General features: G+C 41.1%; 2 protein-coding genes across 2 annotated transcripts in view; both read left to right on the top strand.

Moving 5' to 3' along the window:
* gls2b (glutaminase 2b (liver, mitochondrial)) overlaps nucleotides 1–20,581 on the top strand; it is a 34,250-nt gene extending 13,669 nt beyond the window's left edge. Inside the window, exons 6-18 of the mRNA XM_034205720.1 lie at nucleotides 9,184–9,347; nucleotides 10,966–11,024; nucleotides 11,917–11,949; nucleotides 12,074–12,132; nucleotides 12,284–12,350; nucleotides 13,099–13,149; nucleotides 13,252–13,428; nucleotides 13,546–13,677; nucleotides 15,897–15,989; nucleotides 16,075–16,136; nucleotides 16,531–16,607; nucleotides 17,770–17,833; nucleotides 19,574–20,581. Coding sequence (XP_034061611.1) covers nucleotides 9,184–9,347; nucleotides 10,966–11,024; nucleotides 11,917–11,949; nucleotides 12,074–12,132; nucleotides 12,284–12,350; nucleotides 13,099–13,149; nucleotides 13,252–13,428; nucleotides 13,546–13,677; nucleotides 15,897–15,989; nucleotides 16,075–16,136; nucleotides 16,531–16,607; nucleotides 17,770–17,833; nucleotides 19,574–19,730 — 1,195 coding nt within the window. The 3' untranslated portion in view covers nucleotides 19,731–20,581. The remainder of the gene's footprint in view (nucleotides 1–9,183; nucleotides 9,348–10,965; nucleotides 11,025–11,916; nucleotides 11,950–12,073; nucleotides 12,133–12,283; nucleotides 12,351–13,098; nucleotides 13,150–13,251; nucleotides 13,429–13,545; nucleotides 13,678–15,896; nucleotides 15,990–16,074; nucleotides 16,137–16,530; nucleotides 16,608–17,769; nucleotides 17,834–19,573) is intronic.
* LOC117539527 (uncharacterized mitochondrial protein AtMg00810-like) lies at nucleotides 2,649–5,836 on the top strand. The gene is made up of 2 exons (XM_034205723.1): nucleotides 2,649–3,211; nucleotides 4,998–5,836. The coding sequence occupies exons 1-2, from the start codon at nucleotides 2,666–2,668 to the stop codon at nucleotides 5,352–5,354; spliced, it is 903 nt and encodes a 300-aa protein (XP_034061614.1). The 5' UTR covers nucleotides 2,649–2,665; the 3' UTR covers nucleotides 5,355–5,836.
* Nucleotides 20,582–21,012: the final 431 nt, after the last annotated feature.

Here is a 21,012-nt window from a genome sequence, read left to right as displayed (position 1 = left end):
GGTCCTCGGCTCCGCCTGGAAAGATAGGGGAGTTTGCGAGAGCGCCGAGAGGAGTTATGCTGGTGTAAGGATGACAGCGGTTGAGTAATCAGGGTGCAAATAATATGTTGTCTGTGGCTGATGATTGTGTGCACCTGGTGTCCTGTGTTGTCTCCTCCCCCCTCACCTGTGTCTTGTTGTGCTGATTAGAGTGTGTGTATTTAGGCTCTGTTTCCCTGTCTGTTGAGAGGCTGGTAGGGTGTGTGAGATCCTTGTGGCTGCAGGATGTGTGCAAGGAGAACAGCAGGATTGAGGCTGTGAACTTTGTGCACATGATTTTAATAAATGCCCACGTCGGGTTATATTTTTGGACGTTCTGCCTCTGCCTCCTTGCTTGGTCTGGGCCGCTCAACGGTCAGTCTCACAGTTGGTGAACACTGAGCTAGCTGGTCCAGTTAATAACGAGTCCATAAATGGCTTCAAGTATATGCACTCATTTACAGATGTGTGTACAGGGGCAGTGTTTGTTTATTTCCTGAAAGCGAAGAGTGATGCAGTTCAAGCCACTGAGAAGTATCTGGCAGATGTAGCTCCCTATGGGACGGTGAAATGCATTAGATCAGATAATGGGACTGAGTTCACTAGTAAGGAGTTTCAGAAACTATTTAGAAAGAACAAGATCAGACATGAGACGTCTTGTCCTTATTCCCCACATCAAAACGGGACAGCTGAAAGAGAAGGGCGCACTCTTTTTGAAATGGCCAGATGTATGCTTATTGACAGTGATCTGCCTAAAAACCTGTGGCACTATGCCATTCAGGAAGCAGCACATACAGAAACCGGTGTTTTAATAAGCACACAGGCACTACGCCATATTCAGCACTGACAGGGAAAAAGTGTAACTTAGCTAGGATGCATAAGTTTGGAGCAGTGTGCTATGCGTACCAGCAGGACAGGGGAAAATTAGATACTAGGTGTGAGAAAGGAAGTTTTGTAGGGCATGACAAGGGAAGCCCCGCCTATCTAGTTTACTACCCCGACAAAGAGAAGGTTCAGAAGCACAGACTAGTAAAGTTTATCACCAGCACAACTTGTGATAGCGATTAGAACAGGTTAGAACAGGATTCTAACCTGGTTAGAACAGGATTCGGAGGAAGACTGAAGAGGGAGTAAAGGCCCCACAGCCTAGTGTACTGAGCAAAGATGTACAAACTAACGCTCCACAGTCAGCACCAGAGGATAATGGCGAACAGCACCCTAGGGTGGCGTCACATGCCTCAGACAGTGGGAGATATCCCAGTAGGGAGCGCAAACCCCCAGAGTACTTGAGAGATTATACTCAGGAAGATAGTGATGTAGATGATAAAACACTCACTAGTATAGATTATTGTTACAGAGCAGTTTGCGGTGTACCTCTGACCTTTAAAGAGGCCATGACATCGACCGAGTCAGAAAACTGGGGAAAAGCGATGGATGAGGAAATTAAGTCTCTAGAAGACAATCAGACTTTTACCCTGACAAAATTGCCCGAGGGCAGGAAAACAGTGGGAGCTAAATGGATCTATTCAGTTAAGGGAGACGTTGACGGACACGACAAGTACAAAGTAGGGATGCACGATATTGTTTTTTTGAAACCGACACCGATAAGTTCCTGCTTCTCAAGACCGATACCGATAACGCATATTTTTTTACGCCACTAATTATTTTAACGCGATTAACGCATGTGTATTTTTTTCCTTGGCCGCCCCGTAGTCAGAGCGCATCAAGTTTAAAATACCATCTACAAGCTGATACTGACAGCCCCGCTCCTGCCGCCCGCTTGTGGCAGACCACACTTCCACGCTCACCGGCAGGCACCGACTGGAGGACCGGGAGGGTGTGTGTATGTGTGGCCCGAGCGAGCGAGAGACCTTACGTGCATTGTTGTTGTTGTTAGCATCTGGTGCTAGCTAGCTGCGCTAACGGATATAAGGAGCTGTTTAAATGAAAACAGAGGAGCGACATTTCGCCACAACTGCGCCGAGCACTTGACTTTATGCAGGAAGCCAGACAGTGGGACATTGTACGAAAAGTCAGCACACTCAGCACGGATAGTGCGCAACATGATTGCAGCGTCCAGGCAGCTCCGGTTCGAGCATATGCCTTGAGTTGCACATAGCTCCAACGCCCATACCACCGACGACATGTTTGTTTACCGTCCTGGCTTCACGGCCGCACACCATTTACGTCACAGCCAGGCATGAGTTAGGGAGCGCTGGATTTGTGAAGAACTCCCCTCTTCCTAAACCACTAATACCACAGTACTGGCAAAACGGGAGGAGCCGAGTGAAAAACAAGCGCCCCTCATCCCAATCCACCCACACCGCAGTATTTTTTCTTTTTTTTTACCCAAAAAATATATTGTATATTATCGGGGCTATTAATACTGGTATCGGGTTTATCGGGATGACGTCATAATTCCTAATATCGGACCGATAATTATCGTGCATCCCTAGTACAAAGCTAGGTTCGTAGCAAAGGATACAGTCAGAGGGTGGGGATAGATTACGGGTTGACGTTCTCACCTACAGCCAACCTGACAAGTGTACGTGTATTAATGCAGAAGGCAGCCCAAGAGGATTTGATTTTACACCAGATGGATGTAAAGACGGTCTACCTGCATGCACCCATTGATCACGACATTTACATGGAACAACCTGAGGGTTATGTAAAAGAGGGAGAAAAGCTAGTTTGTAAGCTAGAGAAGTCAATTTACGGCCTAAAGCAGTCAGGGCGAAATTGGAATACGATGTTGCATGAATGCTTAACAGATGACAATTTTACACAGAACCCGGCAGACCACTGCGTGTACTCCAAGGAGTCTAAAGAGGGAAAAGTAATAATTGCTATCCGGGTCGATGATCTTATCATCGCAGCCAGCAACACCAAGATTTTAGAGAAAGTGAAAAACATGCTTTCCACAAAATTTAAAATGAAGGATTTAGGGAGATTAAATCATTTTCTGGGCATGGATTTCAGTCAGTCTGACGGCTGTGTGAAAGTATCACAAAAGAGATACGTGGAAAAGATACTGGAACGTTTTGACATGCAGGAGTGTAGGGTAAGGGACACACCTTGTGACCAAAAGTTAGATGAAGATGCACCTAAAATGGTGGATGTGAAGAAATACAGAGAGGCTGTTGGCAGCCTAATTTATTTGACTACCTGTACACGTCCAGACCTATGTTTCGTGGTAAGCTAGGGCTGGGCGATTTTTTCGGTTTTCACGATTAATTGCATTTTTACTTTCCTACGGTTTGTGAAATGGCTAAACCGAAAAACTGCGATTTTTTTTTTTTGGATCTGTAATCAAAAAGCTCCTCAAAAACACTATCGAAACAGTTCCTGCCATTGCTACGTTAGTTCAAACAGTAACAACGCACTATTTTTCTTAGCGGATGCATGTCAATTTAAATCAATAAAAAACTATTTTTTAAATCAATAAAATCATTTTCTAAATCCATAAAAGCATTTCAATTAATATTGGGAGTCATGTCGTTACTTTGCTGAGAATTTGGCCATGTAATAAGCGGGATAATGTGCACATTGCACATTGCATAATGTGCCTTCATGCCGATCCCTCCGCAAAAAAAAACGGCTCGTTCGCGGGCGAGAGCCGGCTCCCGTCGTTCACTTAAATAGTTTGCGACCGACACATCACTACGACAGACGTAGCATAAAAATGTCCACGAACACAGACGAAGAAGAACTCATTCCTAAAAAAAGGTACCACTTCAGTAAGTTCAGTTGTATGGAAGTGGTTCGGGTACAAGCAGTCAGACATAGAACAAACAACTGTTCTGTGTAAGGTCTGTAGAAAGACGATCGCTGCAAAACATGGGAACACAACCAACTTATTCCAGCACCTGCGACAGAGACATGCAGTGGTGGAAGCTACATGAAGCTAACTTCCCAAGACTGAGTTATCTGGCCAAGAAATATCTCTCCATTCCTGCCACAAGTGCCCCTTCGGAGAGGGTTTTCAGTACGGGGGGTAATATTGTAACATGCCAAAGAGCATGCCTCAAGCCAGAGGCAGTAGACAGGCTTGTCTTCCTCGCGAAAAACCTGTAGAAAACTTCCTAGAAAGTTAAAGGGATGTTATTTTGTTTGAGGGTATTTTTTTATTATTCATTTCATTATCATTATTTGTTGTATTTGTATCATTCAACATGATATTTTTAAATGATGAAACCAGTCTGAAGTGATTTTTTTTTGTTTGATGCCAACAGCAAGACTAACCTGGAATTCATGCATTGCAATTATTCTAATGGTTAACTTCCTGCAAGCTATAACAAACCCCAATATTACCTTTCCTGAAATCAACATCCTGTAACCTGATTTATTTTGGACATGTTTTTCTATTTTACTATTATATTAAAAACATATAACAATATATATTTTAGTTTTTAAAATGTTTAACTGATGACCTATAGCCTTTATATTTTGTATTGGAACATAACAAAAACATATTTCATAAAACAGTTTTACATTTTCAAAGATATATGAGGCTTTATACTTTCTTTTAATTTTCTTTGAGATAAGATTTGTTGAAATGATTGACAAAAGTGTATAATGTATATTTTTCTCACATAACTAAATATGCAACCCAAATTATTCTGGACAGTGATATTTAATAGGTTTTCTTTCCATGCAGGTGCATTTGGAAATAATAGAAATGTTGAAATTGAAATGAAACCAGATGCAGTCAACATTTCTAACATCAGATTCAGTATTGGCATTTTTTTCATCCGTGAACCTTTGTTGGAAATGTGGATGATCCCAAAATAAAATGTCAAGTCCTCGCATCTTTACTCCAACCATCTGTTTTATCCTTCTTTTTACTCGCCATACTTAACTCACCACATCCAGGAGGATCCATATCATTTCAGAAAAAAATCGAGGTTTAAATCGAAAATCGTCCATTAGTTAGAAAAAAATCGAGGTTTTATTTTTAGGCCAAATCGCCCAGCCCTATGGTAAGCAAGTTATCACAATATTTTGCTGAACCGACAGATGAACATTGGGTTACAGTAAAACACGTTTTGCGTTATCTCAGGGGTACTGCAGACAAACAGCTTTGTTTCAGAAAGAGCAGCGAGAAACTAGGCCTACAGGCTTATAGTGACGCTGATTGGGCTGCAGATAAAACGGATAGACGCAGTATGACAGGGTATTGTGTGAGCACGGGTAAGGACAACTCACTAGTCTCTTGGAAAACCAAGAAACAGCCTACAGTAGCGCTTTCCACATGTGAAGCTGAGTATATGGCTCTAGCTCTAACAATACAGGAGTGTATTTACTTGGAGCAGCTACTGGAAGGGATAAACACATAGGTGTACAAGAAAACAGTTGTAAACGAGGACAATCAGGGGACAATAGCCCTTGCTAAAAATCCTGTGTGTAGACAAAGGTGTAAACACGTGGATATTAAGTACCACTTCATTAGGTCCACCATAAGGCAGGGAAAGATGACACTGGTTTATTGTCCTACAGACGAAATGGTTGCAGATGTGATGACCAAGCCTGTATCCAAACTGAAGCTGAGGAAATTTGGAGGGATCATGTTTGGTGTGTAAAATGTGTGGAAGAAGCCCACATTTAAATCATTTGTACCATGTTTTTGTTTTGTTGATTAGATATGAACAGGTAAACAGTAAACACATAATTCATAAGGGGAGTGTTGAGATATAACATACAGACATGTATAGTGTATGACTCCATGTATTACTGTGTACCATATATTGTTTATGTAAGTAGCTGCGACTACTAACTGTGTTCATTGGTTAGGGCTGTACCACATGATTGTGATGTCACTACCTGGTAGGGCTGTGCAATTAATCGTATTTTAATCGCGATTACGATTATGGCTTGCGACGATTATGAAAACAGCATAATTGACAAAATACGATTATTTTGCTGGGTGCGCTTTCGCCCCTCCCTAAAAGCCCACTCGGCCACGTGGGAGTGACATGTGTTTTGAGTGTTCAGCGCGAGCGAAGATGTCAGAACAAGAGCAGCAACTCGTTAAACAGAAGGGTAAAACTATTTCCACTATTTGCAAGTACTTTGCCATTACATTTCACATCGCTAAAGATATGTGCCCAGTTAGCACTGTTAGCAACCAGGGCTTTAAGCAACTTGTCAACACGTTCGACAAGCGTTACGCGATGCGGTCTCGGTATTATTTCAGCAGGTCTGCGCTGCCTGCGCTATATGACAAATGCCGTGGGGAAGTTGAGAGAGATGTGGCTTCAGCTGACTACTTTGCGACCACAACAGACCTATGGTCTAGCCCAGGGGTGCCCAACCAGTCGATCGCGAGATGTGTCTAAAAATAGAACAACAATATTCTGTTTTATCGTTAATGTCCTGTAACTAGTGCTGTCAAAATTATCGCGTTAACGGCGGTAATTAATTTTTTGAATTAATTGCGTTAAAATATTTAACGCATTTAACCCATGTGCAGAATGGCCCGCCCCATACGTGCCACCAGTGGCAGCGCCAGGGTATGGCTGGGGTAGGCTACACCCATACCAAGAAATGGCTTAGCCCCACCATGAAAAATGATGTTAAAGTAAGCAAAATAAAGTCTGCCAACTCGCGCGGAGTAAATTGCACAGACTGATTGATTTCAGTAGCGACGGTTTTGAAAACTTTTGTCACGTAGTGATCGTCTTCTCAATAGAACATCTTTGATAACGGCGTGGTGTTGTTGCAGGAAGTCCCGACGGAGAATACTTTTGCTGTAGTACAGGGGTGCACATAACTGGTACGCAGGTTATGTGTGTAATCTGAAATGCGTACCGTCACTTGTGTCACAAAGCGCATTTGCGTACCGACGTACTTCTTGTGAAGCTTTTCCAGAAGGCGGTTAGATCACCGGACGACAGAGTCGGTCTCCGTGTACACAGACAGGGCTGCTGTTAACGTCGGTCTGTACAACGGAATTGTGCCAAAACTACGCCAACCGGCTGCGGAGGGAGACTCCCCCCCCCTTCACTGGAGAACTGCGCTAAAACAGCTGATCACAACGTTCACACTGTGGTCAAGAAGTACTCCACGAGCCGCCGCCGCCCCCCCCCTCTGTCGACTTTCCTGAAGTACTCCCCCGTTGATAGAAATCAACACGTAATGAATTAAGACCCCACGGTTTGATGATTGATAGGTGTGTGGGTTTTCTTTCATTTTGACACGCAGAAAATGTTATAATAAACATAGATACTGTATGTTAAATGGATATATCCGCCTTCTTTCCATTCCCACAACAATATACATAAATAAATGGCATATTTTGGAAAATAGTTCGAATGGTGATTAATCATGATTAATTAATTTTTAAGCTGTGATTAATCTGATTAAACATTTTAATCGTTACCCTACCTGTAACATAATCTTCCTGTGCCAGAATAATGCACTTGAACGCATCAAAGCTTTGTGATTGGCCGGCGTCACCCCTGTGTTGGGGCGTGGCTGAGGGTCTTCAGTACAGGTGGCAATATTGTCACCTGCCTGCGCTCATCTCTGAAACCAGACCATGTAAACAGGCTGGTGTTTCTTGCAAAAAAATCTTTAAGAGATGACATGAGCAGCCCTACCAGCATTTGCCATGGTGGCCAACACATTTTTATTTGGTCTTAAATTGTAGTTCAACATTTATTTCCTATTACTTCTGGACCATGACGGTTGGCCAGCCTTCAACGTTTAACTGAGTGGAATAATGAATATGTTTTACCAAAAATGTTGGTTAAGGAGTTTTCAGCAGGTTGTGACAGTGCACTGCATCATATTTGATTTCATTTATTTTGGTCTAATTTATTTTTATTTATCATATTAATAATATATGTTTAGTATGGTTTTGGAAGTGCGCTCCAACATATTTGTTGATCTTGTTTATTGGTAAAATATTATTTGTTTTAAAGTTCAATAAATGGTCAATGAATAATCGTCAAAATAATCGTAATAACAATTATTGACCCAAATAATCGTGATTATGATTTTTGCCATAATCGCACAGCCCTACTACCTGGGGTATAAGACCATTGGAAGTCACGCCCCTTCTCTCTCTGTCCTCAAGCCTCTTGAGATGTGTGCCTATAATAAATAACGCCGTGATGAATGGCTAAACTTGAACTGCTAAGATTATTCACCTTTCTGCTGCAGGAGACAAAAGGTTTAAGTCTAAATCTGCTAACAATTAGGCTATGTTAAGAAAGCTTAATTAAATATCTGCCACAACGTAAGTAACCGGATCAAAGTAACATTACGTAGCCTACAGTCAGCGGCACTGTGAGTGCAGACGTCGATGTGTCCCATTATCATTCATATCACATCATAATGTATCATATATTTCCTTATCTGAGTCAGCTGAGCCGTATCTGGCTGTGCAACACTCACAGTGTCACATACTGTATGCATAAGTATTATTTTAAGCAACACATTAAGTTGACGAAACACTCGAGTCAAATGTAATTAAAGTCAGATCCACTCGTGTCTTGGACGGGGCAGTGATATCATAAACCTGTTAATGTACGGTGTACGCATTCAAACACTTCTTCTTTTACCAGCTGTATTCACCTTGCAGGTGCAGCTATGTGGCTTTTATCCTGGATAAAGTGTTTAAGTCATGGATGTTTAAAGTTTAACTTCTTCATATGTCTAATATTATAATTGACTTTTCATTCAGGAAGTATGACGCTGCGCTGTCAGTACGCTTCTCCATGTTTGTGATTGGTCGAATGCTCCAGATACCCTTTCATGTGAACGCGCACCTAACTAGATAGGACACGGCTGGCTTGAGCGAACGAGTTGATAGCCAGCGTTGTAGGACAGTTTAGCGAGAGCGGCTTTGTTTTGGATTAAGTCAACCGGATAACTCAAAACATATCCAGGATAGGTTGAACTAGATTCGTAGTATACCCCCCAGGTTAGCCGCTCAGCATAAGTTACCATGGAGATCTAGCCCGCTAAAAAGAGAACCAGTGTCGTAGGACCGGAAACCCAGAGTTTTCCCTGAAGTTAGCCCGCTAAGTGAAAATCCGGCTTCGTAGTACAGTCCTTAGGTGTTGCTTCTTAGTATCCAGCTTAATGTTTATTGGAAACATAAACAAGGACAGATAATTAGTTAATGCAGGTTCGATTAGACATTGTGTGTTCTTCCTGCAGGCACTCAGTGGGCGACACCAAGCAGCCGTTCTGCCTGCAGTCCTGCGTGAAGCCACTGCAGTACGCCATCGCCGTCCACGAGGCGGGAACAGAGAAGGTTCATCAATATGTCGGCATGGAGCCCAGCGGATTCAAGTTCAACATGCTCTCACTCGATGATGAAGGTGAGTAAGGCATGGGAGGAAATTACTGGCTGGATCAGGGCTATTACACACTTAACGGATTATTCCTTCTTCCTGCTGAAACTGATAAATGGTCCATCTTATATTCACCGTATCATAGCTTTTTATATTTTGTCTTTTTTTTCTTACAAGCAATGTACCTTTGAGCTTAGGCTCACAACTAAATTCAAAGCTACATTTCACAAAGGGGCGGCGCTAGGGGGTGCTGAAGCACCCCCCAGGATTGCCAAAGCACCCCCAAGAAATATGTTTTTTTCCAAAATTATTATTATTTTTATTAAATTCGAAAAAGTATTGATTACATCAATGCAAATGTGAAACAAACAAATGTTTGACCAAAAACATAAAGCCAACACAGGTGATATGATTAGGCCAATGGCCAGCACCCATTCGATTTTTGACCTACCCATAGGCTAAATTACTTTGTGACACTTGAGTGACTTCCTGTTAGCTAGAGCGCCAAATGATTTGCTAACAGCAAAGTGAAAACAATTATCGTTTTTTAGTCCTTAAACGTCCACGTCAAATCAAAACCAAAACCACCTGAAAGCAAGAGGGATTCTGCACATAATAGGCCTCGTGAGTACAAGTAGCTTACTTCTGGGTCTCTGTGTTTCATTCAAGCTCTGCTCTGTGTGTGTGTGATGGCCCGAGCCATTTTGTGTGCATGCGCGAGTGAGAGAGAGAGAGCTCGCGCACCGGTGGGTATCTACCGGAGATCGTTGTGGTTAGCATCTGGTGCTAGCTAGCCAAGCTAACGGGTATAAGGAGCTTTTTCAACAACAAGGTGGAGGGAGAACTATCTCCTGTCAGACTGAGAGTCTCAGATAACCTCAGCTCAGGTGAAGTAAAGGACTCTCAGTGTTTAGATAGTTAACTTTAGTCTAGTTATCTCAGTGGGTCTCAAACGGTTTGTTTTAAAAGGGGAGTGATTTGTAAAATGTCTATGAAGAAATAGAACATCTGTTTACAGTTCTGTTTCATCTGGGTGATGAGAGATGTATCCATAGATCTCTTAATGTTGCTCTCTAAGTGCACCAGATTGATGCTTTTAACTTCAATATTTAAAAAAAAATCCCCCCGGACCCCACTAGAGGACGTGAGGTCCACTCCCCACTTGTAAAAATAGCACTTTACTCCTGCTTACACCTATATGCCGTGAGCTGATTATCGAGCCTTCATTATAACAGTCGCGGGTGCACTGTGTGTGCGTGTGGGGAGTGTTGCAGTAGAAAATGCAACTGTAGCGCTGGTGCATTAATGGGAAATCCTTAATGTTTGAGCACCCTCTATGAAATGTCAAGCTACCCCACAGCACCCCCTAGAGAAAATCTCTGGCGCCGCCACTTTCACATAACATATATAAACTACAGAAACAATTGATTGATCATAAAAGAAGCAATACAATTAATTGTATGGGACAGGTCATGCAGGTCAGGCGGGCTCATATCGTTTTTCCCCATCACAACCTCAGCTGAATTGCAGCATGTACAGCACCTCTTTGGCTCTCAGTAAATGTTAAACTTCAGTATGATACATTTTTGTTATACTATAGATTTATGCTTCAACATTCGTCGTATCTCGTTGTCCTTTCTCCCAGATAAGCCCCACAATCCCATGGTGAACGCAGGAGCCATTGTGATCAGCTCTCTTATCAAGGTGAGCAGATGGACATGAATGGCCTGCTGTGTGATGGTCGAGTCAGCACACACTGCAAATTAATCTCCATTTAGTAAAAGTGTGTAAGCGGGATTATTGTACAAACTGTTGCTTTGACATTGGAGTCACACAAGCTTTAGATTTTTGTAATATTGTTTGTATTCACAAAATGACAGGAGTCCCTCTGGAAGTTTTAGGAATAACATTAAAGTGTGCTAACGCTGCACAAAGTCAGCTAAAATAATCAGGGAAAAAAGAATATAAAATGTTTGCTCTTTGTTGTGAAACACATTTATTGCATACATGAGTTATAGTCATTATTTTTCTTAACTTGTATTGACAAGTATCTTTTAACTAGAACACTGTCAAGTATTAAGGCTTATTCTTTAAATATTTTCACTTTGAGTTTGTAGAACAATCAGTGACGTATTTTAAATAATGAAATGTGCAATTTATTCTAGTTTAGAGCCTGTGGGTTGCTGAGTAAGCCTGTTGATGTGATGATGGTCTTAATGATAAAGCCTGTCATGAATCAACAAGCTATTAATATATTATACAAAAACATCCTAATGTATGACATTTGTTTTTGGTGAAATGTTAACTGGATTTGGATGTGAATGTTATTTGGAAGGTCTTAATAGAAAGCAGTTTTGTGCTTTTCAACAAACTTTGTCTGAAGTCCTGTTTGTGAAATACTTGAGCTCTGTGGTTTATGATCGGCTATCTTTCCCCTTGCACTGTACGCGCTGATAATAGGGTACTAAATTATGAAATCAGTGATATATTCATGTATCGTTTTAGCCTGTGTAATAAGTAGTATTATAAATGCATGAATGGTATGATTGTAGCAATTACAATCAACACAAGAAAATCACTCTCGCTTGGTTTTCAGCCTCGTTCCAATAAGGCAGAGAAGTTTGACTATGTAAGTACTTTTCCTATTTTCTGGTTGCACCATGAATATGAATCACAAAGACACATACAGAGTTGATTGTGTCAGTGGTCATGGATGCAGCAGTACACTTAAAATGGTGTCTTTGTTTGCCCAGGTTATGGACTTTGTGAAAAAGATGGCCGGCCAAGAGTATGTGGGATTCAGCAATGCCATGTGAGTGTACTGCAAATACATCTGAGGTATTTTGAGTTAATATATCCTCGATTTATCACACATACATTGAAAGACACAGAAAAAGGCCTGTGCAATGCTCTATTGCATTATTTATGTTTTAGTACTGACCCCTCCTGCCTCTCTGTCTCAGGTTCCAGTCAGAAAAAGAAACGGGCGACAGAAACTTTGCCATCGGATACTACATGAAAGAGAAGAAGGTCAGTTAGAGAGGGCTGAAAATGTGGGTTTAGAAATGTTTTTTATTTCCTGCTGCTTAATGTTTACATACCTATATCCAACTGCACGTTTTGAATTCACATGGTTTTATGTTTCCTTAGACAAATTGTAATGTTTTAATTACAGATGAATCTGCCAGTATTCAGTTTATTAATTGATTTCTTATTCAATCAATCAGAAACTGTGAAAAAAGTAGCAATATTACATCAGTTTACATTCAAATAAAAAAGAGATAACATGGGAAAAGTTGAAACCTGTAAAGATGTGGCTTTGACGAATCAAATAGTGTAAGAAAGTCAAGCTTGATCACTACATTGTCTTCATAATATGTTCTTATCTTTTCTTTGTTTAATAGACCTACAAGTATATATATCAGAGAACACCATTTCAAATGATGTATCGTTTAGGTTTGTATTTACCCAAATTAGCCTTTATCCATTTTCGCTACCGTCATTCATTTGGTTGACCACCGATCTTCAACTGAAGTTCCTTTTAGATAGCTTCTCTGTATATCTCCAACACCGCTGTGTGCATCAACACTTTATCATGTCATAGAGTTATAAAATAACTTTGGACCCTATTTAAGGGGCCAGAATAAGAGAGTTTTGCAACCTGACACGTATAATCTTGATTTTTTGCTGGTTGAGAAATCATAGTATAATTGAACAGCGCTAGGCCAACACACTTTAGTCAATCCAATAGTCATGATGATTATCGTTCCTTCACCAGTGTTTTCCCCCAGGAGCAGATATGATCGATGCCCTGGACTTCTACTTCCAGGTAAACTGCTCTGCCATGGAGCTTATTATGAAGGGTTATTCAATCAATAATCATGAGTAGCGTGAGATTGATTTAAAATGTATTTTCCTCTTTTGTTCTTAGCTTTGCTCCATCGAGGTGACCTGTGAGTCAGGAAGTATTCTGGCTGCCACGCTGGCCAACGGAGGAATCTGTCCAATCACAGGCGAGCATGTCCTAAGTGCCGAGGCAGTGCGGAACACTTTGAGTCTTATGCACTCGTGTGGCATGTACGACTTCTCTGGCCAGATGGCTTTTCATGTGAGTACAGATCAGTTGTGCAAGCTCAGAAGCATCAAACATAGAATCTGATCTCTTCAGTTGGATCTCTGGGAATTAAATGTATTTTTGTGAAGTGAAGTAAACTCTCATCTCCAGGTGGGAGTGCCGGCCAAATCGGGGGTGTCCGGCGCCATTCTGCTGGTCATCCCCAACGTCATGGGGGTGATGTGTTGGTCTCCTCCTCTGGACAGAGTGGGAAACAGTGTTCGGGGAATACACTTTTGTCTGGTGAGGGCAATATGTTACCGTTTATGAAGTTGTGCTTTTCTATTTATACGTTTTATGGTAAAGTAGAGATACTTAAATAAGACCCCTATAGCACAATGTCATAGCATCTGATGGCATATGTTTATGGTATTGCTGTCTGCTGGTGTTTTCTGTGTGTTTTTATATAGTCACTCAATGGCTCCAAAGTCTGAAGTTTTTAAATCTTACAAGTAACTTTCATTGCTGAAGAAATGAATAAGGACCTGCTTAGTTAAACACATTAATGTTGATTTAGAACACAATTAAGGTTTATTCTTCCAAAACCAGAAACTTAAGAGTTTAGGCTCAAACAATCAGTATTATTGATTGTTGGAAGGTGCTTACAATGATTAATGCAGCCAGGGCTCTCGACTAACTTTTTTCACCATCCTCCCGGAACCGTCCCGAAATACAATCTTAGCCGTCCCGAAATTAATGTGGACCGTCCCGAATTTAAAATGTTAGTTTTTCTACATTATCATTAGTTAAAATCATTCAAAGTGACCTTTAACATAAATAAAACATCATACAACTCATTAGATGATAATTCATCAACCTTTTTATTTGAGTAAATCACATAAACAAAGGCCAAATATATTTAAATAAACACACACATGAGAAAATTACTCTAATATTGAATCCAATCAAGTCCCATCCAATTATCAAAAAAATCCAACACTGTCCTGAAGACAGAACCCAGAGTAACCACTAACCAGGATGACAGTCCTGGTTAGTGGTTACTCACTAACACAGTCTGTAACACCAGTCTGTAACACAGTCAGGAGACCTTTACAAATGGCCGCGCCCCCTCGCACACAGACGGGAGAGAGAGATCTCATCTGGATTGGAAAGCTCAAAAATACATCATAGACGCATGTTGTAGTCTTATTGCATATTAGAAACGGAGTTGGCGAACCTAAAACTGCAATATAATGTGTATGTAGCAATAATACATATGACATATATTTTTTAAATGTCTCCAGCACCGATAAAAAGTCCGATAACGTCGGAGCTTAACGTTACCACTGTCTTTAATAATTCCGGCCCGGGGCCCGTTTAACACCGGGGCTCGGTACCCATCCCTACATGGGGAGAGGCGCAGCATATTGCTAAGGACTAAATACGATGGAGGGTTCTCTTCTCAGCCTTATTACCCATTGTGTGTGTGTGTGTGTGTGTGTGTGTGTGTGTGTGTGTGTGTGTGTGTGTGTGTGTGTGTGTGTGTGTGTGTGTGTGTGTGTGTGTGTGTGTGTGTGTGTGTGTGTGTGTGTGTGTGTGTGTGTGTGTGTGTGTGTGTGTGTGTGTGTGTGTGTGTGTGTGTGTGTGTGTGTGTGTGTGTGTGTGTGTGTGTGTGTGTGTGTGTGTGTGTGTGTGTGTGTGTGTGTGTGTGTTTGTGTGTGTGTGTGTGTGTGTGTGTGTGTGTGTGTGTGTGTGGTGTGTGTGTGTAGCTACGTACTGTGTGGGTGGGTATTTTGCGGGTTGCTAAATGTTTTGTGCGTGTTTATGTTGACAAGGAGGTTTAATAACTGTGTGCTACACAAAACGTGCAGTCGGTTTCATTTTCATCGCCGTTTGTAGTAGAGTTAGCAGGGTATTTTTATTTTAACTCTCGTCCCAAATTCGTCTCAAAATTATTTTTTATCCTCCCTGACACTATTTTTTTCGACGACGGGACGTCCTTAAGCTCGAGCCCTGAATGGAGCAGAGTTAGTTTGTGGCTTTTAACTAATAAAGTAAAACCAGTGTCCTGTGATGTAGCAGTTTACATCCCATCAGTGACTCCATAGGTTTAAATCTTCTGTTAAAGGGGCCCTATAATGCTTTTTGTAGAGTGTTATATCGTTTATTGTGCATGTTTATTGTCTGCAAAGGCTCATAACATCTCTAAGCAGTTGACCAATCCATACAGAGCCGGCCAGCTAACCAATCAGAGCAGACTGGGCTCTGGTTTCAGACAGAGGGTGAAAAGAGGTGCTGCAGCACAGGCAGTATGAGAAAATAAAGACTTTATTGAACATCAAAGCATGGAGACATGTCACAGTGGAGACACTACATACTAATATGAGCAGAATATGTCCTCTTAAATCTTGTCTAGTTTTTGTTTGCATAATACTTTTCTTTGTCCTAAAGCATACAAATAATACATATGTTTTCCTGAGTATTCTTCCTCTAACAGTTATATCCTCTCTTATCGCCCTCAGGAGCTCGTTTCGCTCTTCAATTTCCACAACTATGACAACTTGAGGCACTTTGTGAAGAAGCAGGATCCTCGCAGACCAGATGGAGACGACAGGGTTTGTTTATTTGTTTGTTCTTGCTTGTATGTCAAATGTGGTTTCTGCCTCCCATGTTTAAGTTTGTTTTTGCTGTGTTTTGCAGAACAAGTCTGTATTTAATCTGATGTTCGCTGCCTACAGTGGAGATGTGTCTGCCCTGAGAAGGTACATCACCAGCAAACATGAAAATAGTTTTTCTTGTATAACAAATGCCCTTTATAATGTTAACAGCAGGCGTGGGTACTGGAAACAATAAGAAGGCCAACAAATGATACAAATGGAAAACACAAGTGTCTTAGTTAAGTTTATTAAACTGCTTTAATGCTGCTTAGCATGGATCTCACATATTTAGAGGACACTTTATGTATTTATTTCAGTCTGGTTTGTGAAATATAACACAGTCTGTCTACATCATGTAAAACAATCATAAAGCCACTTGCAAGTCAATGCTGAAATAGGTTTTTATAGTTTCATATTGGTATGACTCTCTGGGGAAACGTTTTATTTGATGTATAAAAAGTATAATCAATTGTGCTGCTTACTCTATTTCTTCGTTCAGGTTTGCTCTCTCATCCATGGACATGGACCTGAAAGACTATGATTCTCGAACCGCTCTACATATCTCTGCAGCAGAAGGTGAGCTCTGCATGATCTGTCCTGATAATTAGTGAATGAGCAACACTAAATCTGTAATGTTCCCAGGTGGGGACTGGAAGCGCAACTCAGATACAGACAGAAGATTGGAGAACTGTTTTGCTTAAGCCTGATTCAAGCAGGGTCAAAACCAGGATATCCATCAGTCAGGAAAACAATTCCAATGAAGGGCGACAGTCAGAATAGGGATCCAAAGCCAGGGGATCTGTCAATCAGGCAAACACATTCGGCAGAAAACTCGAGGTCCGAAATCAGGCAGTAAGGGTCAGAAACGGGCAGAGCAGATATACCGGCTAATACAAACTGAACGCTGGAGAGCTTGGCAATACACGTAACACAATCTTGCAGGGGACAAGTGAGAGTGAGGTGGTGTTTGTACTGTGGGGCTAATGAGGGAATGAGCCAAATAAAAAGAAGACAAGTATGAACTCCAATAAAGTGGAAATCAACCACTTATAGATATCCTGATATAAAACTACTATTACCACAGACTCAAACGCTGTGCCCAACATCAAAGCAGGTGAACAAATTACTGTTTTACTTAAGCAAGAGTAATGTACACAGAAATGAGGATTGGTTTAAACCACTCAAGCGAACCTGTATCAAACACTTAAGTTAATTTGAGTTGACAGAGTACTTGTGTTTTACTTGCAGTGCACGTAAACGGCTATAATTAGTGGATCTATGGCGGCACCGTTGCTTTGGTTCACATTCACATAACTCAGAGAAGCCTTTGGTTGATTATTCATCTTGTTGTTGTTGTGCTTTAAGTTTATTCACAGCACAGATTTATTTCTCTGCTGCTGTTTCTTCAACAGTAACATTTCTTAAAAAGAGCAAATGGGTGTTATATTTTTCCTCCAAATGAAAAAGCTGTGAACTCTTAAATCTGTTTCTGATTTGGATTGTGACTGGAAGGAATAGTGATCATTCTTTTTTCCCATGTAGTGTGTGTCTCAGCAGCTATATTTCACCCACTATTTGTCATTGCTTTGGCTTGCTTGCTTGGGGCAATATGATTTAAAGCGGTATGCTGCTCTAGCATTGTTTTCGACACCAAGTGGAAACAGTGTTTTTAGATAAAGATTGTCTCTAACTCTATCTGAAGGGAAACTAAACGGTTGTCTTCATGATTTATTTTCAGGTCATGTAGATGTGGTGAAGTTCCTTACTGAGACCTGCAAAGTCAATCCATTTGTAGAAGACAGGTGAGAACTTTCTTTCTATCCTTTTCTTTCATTTCTAAACAGCTAAATAAAGCCTTTTAACAGGATCACATATAATAATAATAAATAATATTTTTATAGCGCCTTTCAGGAAACCCAAGGTCGCTTTGCAAGTCGGGTAGGGGGGGGGGGAGTAGGGGAAAAAAGGCAGACAGGTTAAGGGGGTGGGGGGGGGGGGGAAGTAGCGGAAAAATAAACCTATTAAACTAACTATACAGTGGCGAAAGCCTTGGTAAAAAGGTGCGTTTTGAGGGCTTTTTTGAAAATGTCCAGGGTTGGGGCGCTGCGGATTTCGGGGGGGAGAGAGTTCCAGAGGGTGGGGGATGCCACACTGAAGGCTCTGTCACCAAAAGTCCGCAACCTGGTGCGGGGGGTGGAGAGGAGATCCTGTCCAGATGATCTTAGCTTCCGGGATGGAGTGTGGTAGCGGAGAAGGTCAGACAGGTATTGGGGGGCGAGGGCATGGAGGGATTTGTAAGTCAGAAGAAGGAGTTTATAGGTGATACGGTGCTTGACTGGGAGCCAGTGTGGGTGGATCAGGGTGGGGGTGATGTGCTGCCAGGGCTTGGTGTGAGTGAGCACCCTGGCAGCCGAGTTCTGCACATACTGGAGCCTGTCCAGGGCTTTACTGGAACCCCGAACAGGACTCCGTTGCAGTAATCCAACCGGGAGGAGACGAATGCATGAATGTTGACTTCTTGTCTGTTTTATGTTGTTTTCAAATGGAATTCAAAACATTTCCTATTCTTTTTTGTGAGCTAATTTGGCTGAGAATTAAATGTAACAGTAGATGCTTCTTCCCATCCGTCACCCGTGAGGTGATTTCTGATCAGTTTTTCCCTGAGCAAATCAAGTCACATTTTTTTTGGGAAATTCAGTAAAAATGGTACCATTATAATTGAGCGCATGGCATAACGACCCTAACCCTAACCACTTAGAGGAGGCACTTTAAGTAGCTTATATTACAATTTACGTAAAATTCCACTTACCATAAATGGCAGTCGTCTAGTAGAAGTTGAACTTTTAGAAATGTTTTTTTTTTTGCAATTTGGAAACTTGCTATCACAAACTTTGTATCTCTATTATAAACATGCTCACACAAAGAACAACTATTTTCGTGCTGAGCCAGATGTGGATCCCTATTCCATATTGGCAGAATTTCCAGTGTAAATTAATAAATACATCCTAAGAGTGAATCTTTTTTAGGTTAATTTGTCTTTACCTACTCATTTGAATTTGAAAAAAGTTGAATTCTTAAAGGTGGGGAAGGTAATTTTGGAGAAACCAGCTCGAGTGCGCTAGAATTAGAAAATACACAGCCGGAGAAAATCTGCCACTTCCTTACAGAGCCCCTCCTCCAACACACACGAACGCGCACATGACCAATGAGGGCACGAGATAAGTTTGTGCACAGATGGAAGGCTGACAGGCAGGTAGGCCATCCAGTTACTTTAGCCGGGCCGGCTCAGATAATTGGTCGTGCTTTTTACAGTACTACGGCTTCCACAGATGACATTTTTTAATGTATTTTTTGTCAAAGCACTTAAGATATTCATTGCTATCGGGATGTTAAGAGCAGGAATATAACAAAAAGTGTATCTCGAGCCGGTTTCTCAAACTTACATACCCCACCTTTAAATGTGCACTGCTGAGAATCCCCCTGTATGTTTAATCAGCTTATGACTCTCTTCACCGTTACCTTTTGTATCGGTTGCTGTGCAGGTGGGGCAACCTCCCGGTGGATGACGCCTTGCAGTTCGGACATGTCGAGGTGGTGAAGCTGCTGAAAGAGTACAAGCAGGTCTGTGAACAGCAGGAAATGCCTCACACTAAGGCTGAGCATTCCCCGAAGCTGGACACCATCGAGGGCATGGTGTGATGGATTTAAATAGATTCCCCAAACTGTAAGCTGTCAGGGCATTTGTGCAATGTGTCAAGTTTTGAAATATGTAGGTCTGTTTGTAGCGACTCAAATGAGTGCCAAATAGAGACCATCATTTGACCGTATGAAGCATAAAAATTGAATATACTCTTGACAAGAAAAGACTATGCAATCAATAGGCAGATAACAAATAAGACAACAAAAAGTTGTTTGAATATGACATTTGTTGGTTGGTGTCCTAATAACTGCCAACATATCTAACATGAATTCAAATCAGTTCTGCTAGAAAACAATATGAAGCTGGACACAATGTTCATGTTAAGATCCATGTAGGATTAAATGTAGCAGAGGGTCTCAGAGATTTGATAAACTCCAAAGATATTTATATTTGCAATGCTTAACATGTCTTATAACAGTACATTTTTACCGTTATCTATTTTTATTATTCTATTGTGCCTTAATGAAACATTAAAATATGTTAAACTATCGGACATGTTTGGATTGTAAAAGGGAAACAAGGGAACACATTGTGCCCACTGTAGGATATACTGTATATATTATGTTCTTCATCTGTAAATAAGTGCATTTGATTGCTAATAATACATTATTATACATAGACTAATTACATTTATGCACATTTTGACTGTGCATAAACAAGAAATTCCAACTCATTTATGTGAAATATTTTGCCACTAAAGACATGCATTAAACATATTTTAATTATCTGCCACCCAGTTTCATTTTGTGCTGATTTAATTTTATTATACCTCATGCTGTCAGCAATTTGTTGTTTAGCATTAAGCAGCATCTACTAAATCAGCTTAATAAAGGACATGATGATGAAGAAGCAGCAGGAGTGGTGTAGTGTTGTCACGAGGTGGTCTGAAATGCCATGTACAAGATTTAAAATTATTATATTTTCAAGGAAACAGACTATAAAGGATTATCTAATGTAAGCTGAGTCATGGCCAGCTCATTTCAACACACTTATAGATAATAGAGTTGATCAGTATTGAAAGACTGTCCCTTTACTGACCTGGTTTATGTAGCTGATGTAGGCTGAGATGCAGGCAGCGTGCACGTGTTTCAGTTTCCCTCCACCAGATGACACTGTGCCACCATCAGTGGACGTTCCTGCAGACCCACAGTACATCAGAGGTGTACCGAACATAGAGGCTTAGATCCCTGAATAAAAGCACATAACGGAGCAGAAAGGAGCTTATATAAGACTGACCTGAGATCCAGAGAGAATGCTGCCTGAGGTACAGTCACTGCGTGG

Source organism: Gymnodraco acuticeps, unplaced genomic scaffold (genome assembly GCF_902827175.1).
Source record: "Gymnodraco acuticeps unplaced genomic scaffold, fGymAcu1.1, whole genome shotgun sequence".
Lineage (NCBI taxonomy): Eukaryota > Metazoa > Chordata > Actinopteri > Perciformes > Bathydraconidae > Gymnodraco > Gymnodraco acuticeps.
The sequence above is the reverse complement of the archived record's forward strand: the minus strand, read 5'-3'. Positions and strand labels throughout refer to the sequence as shown.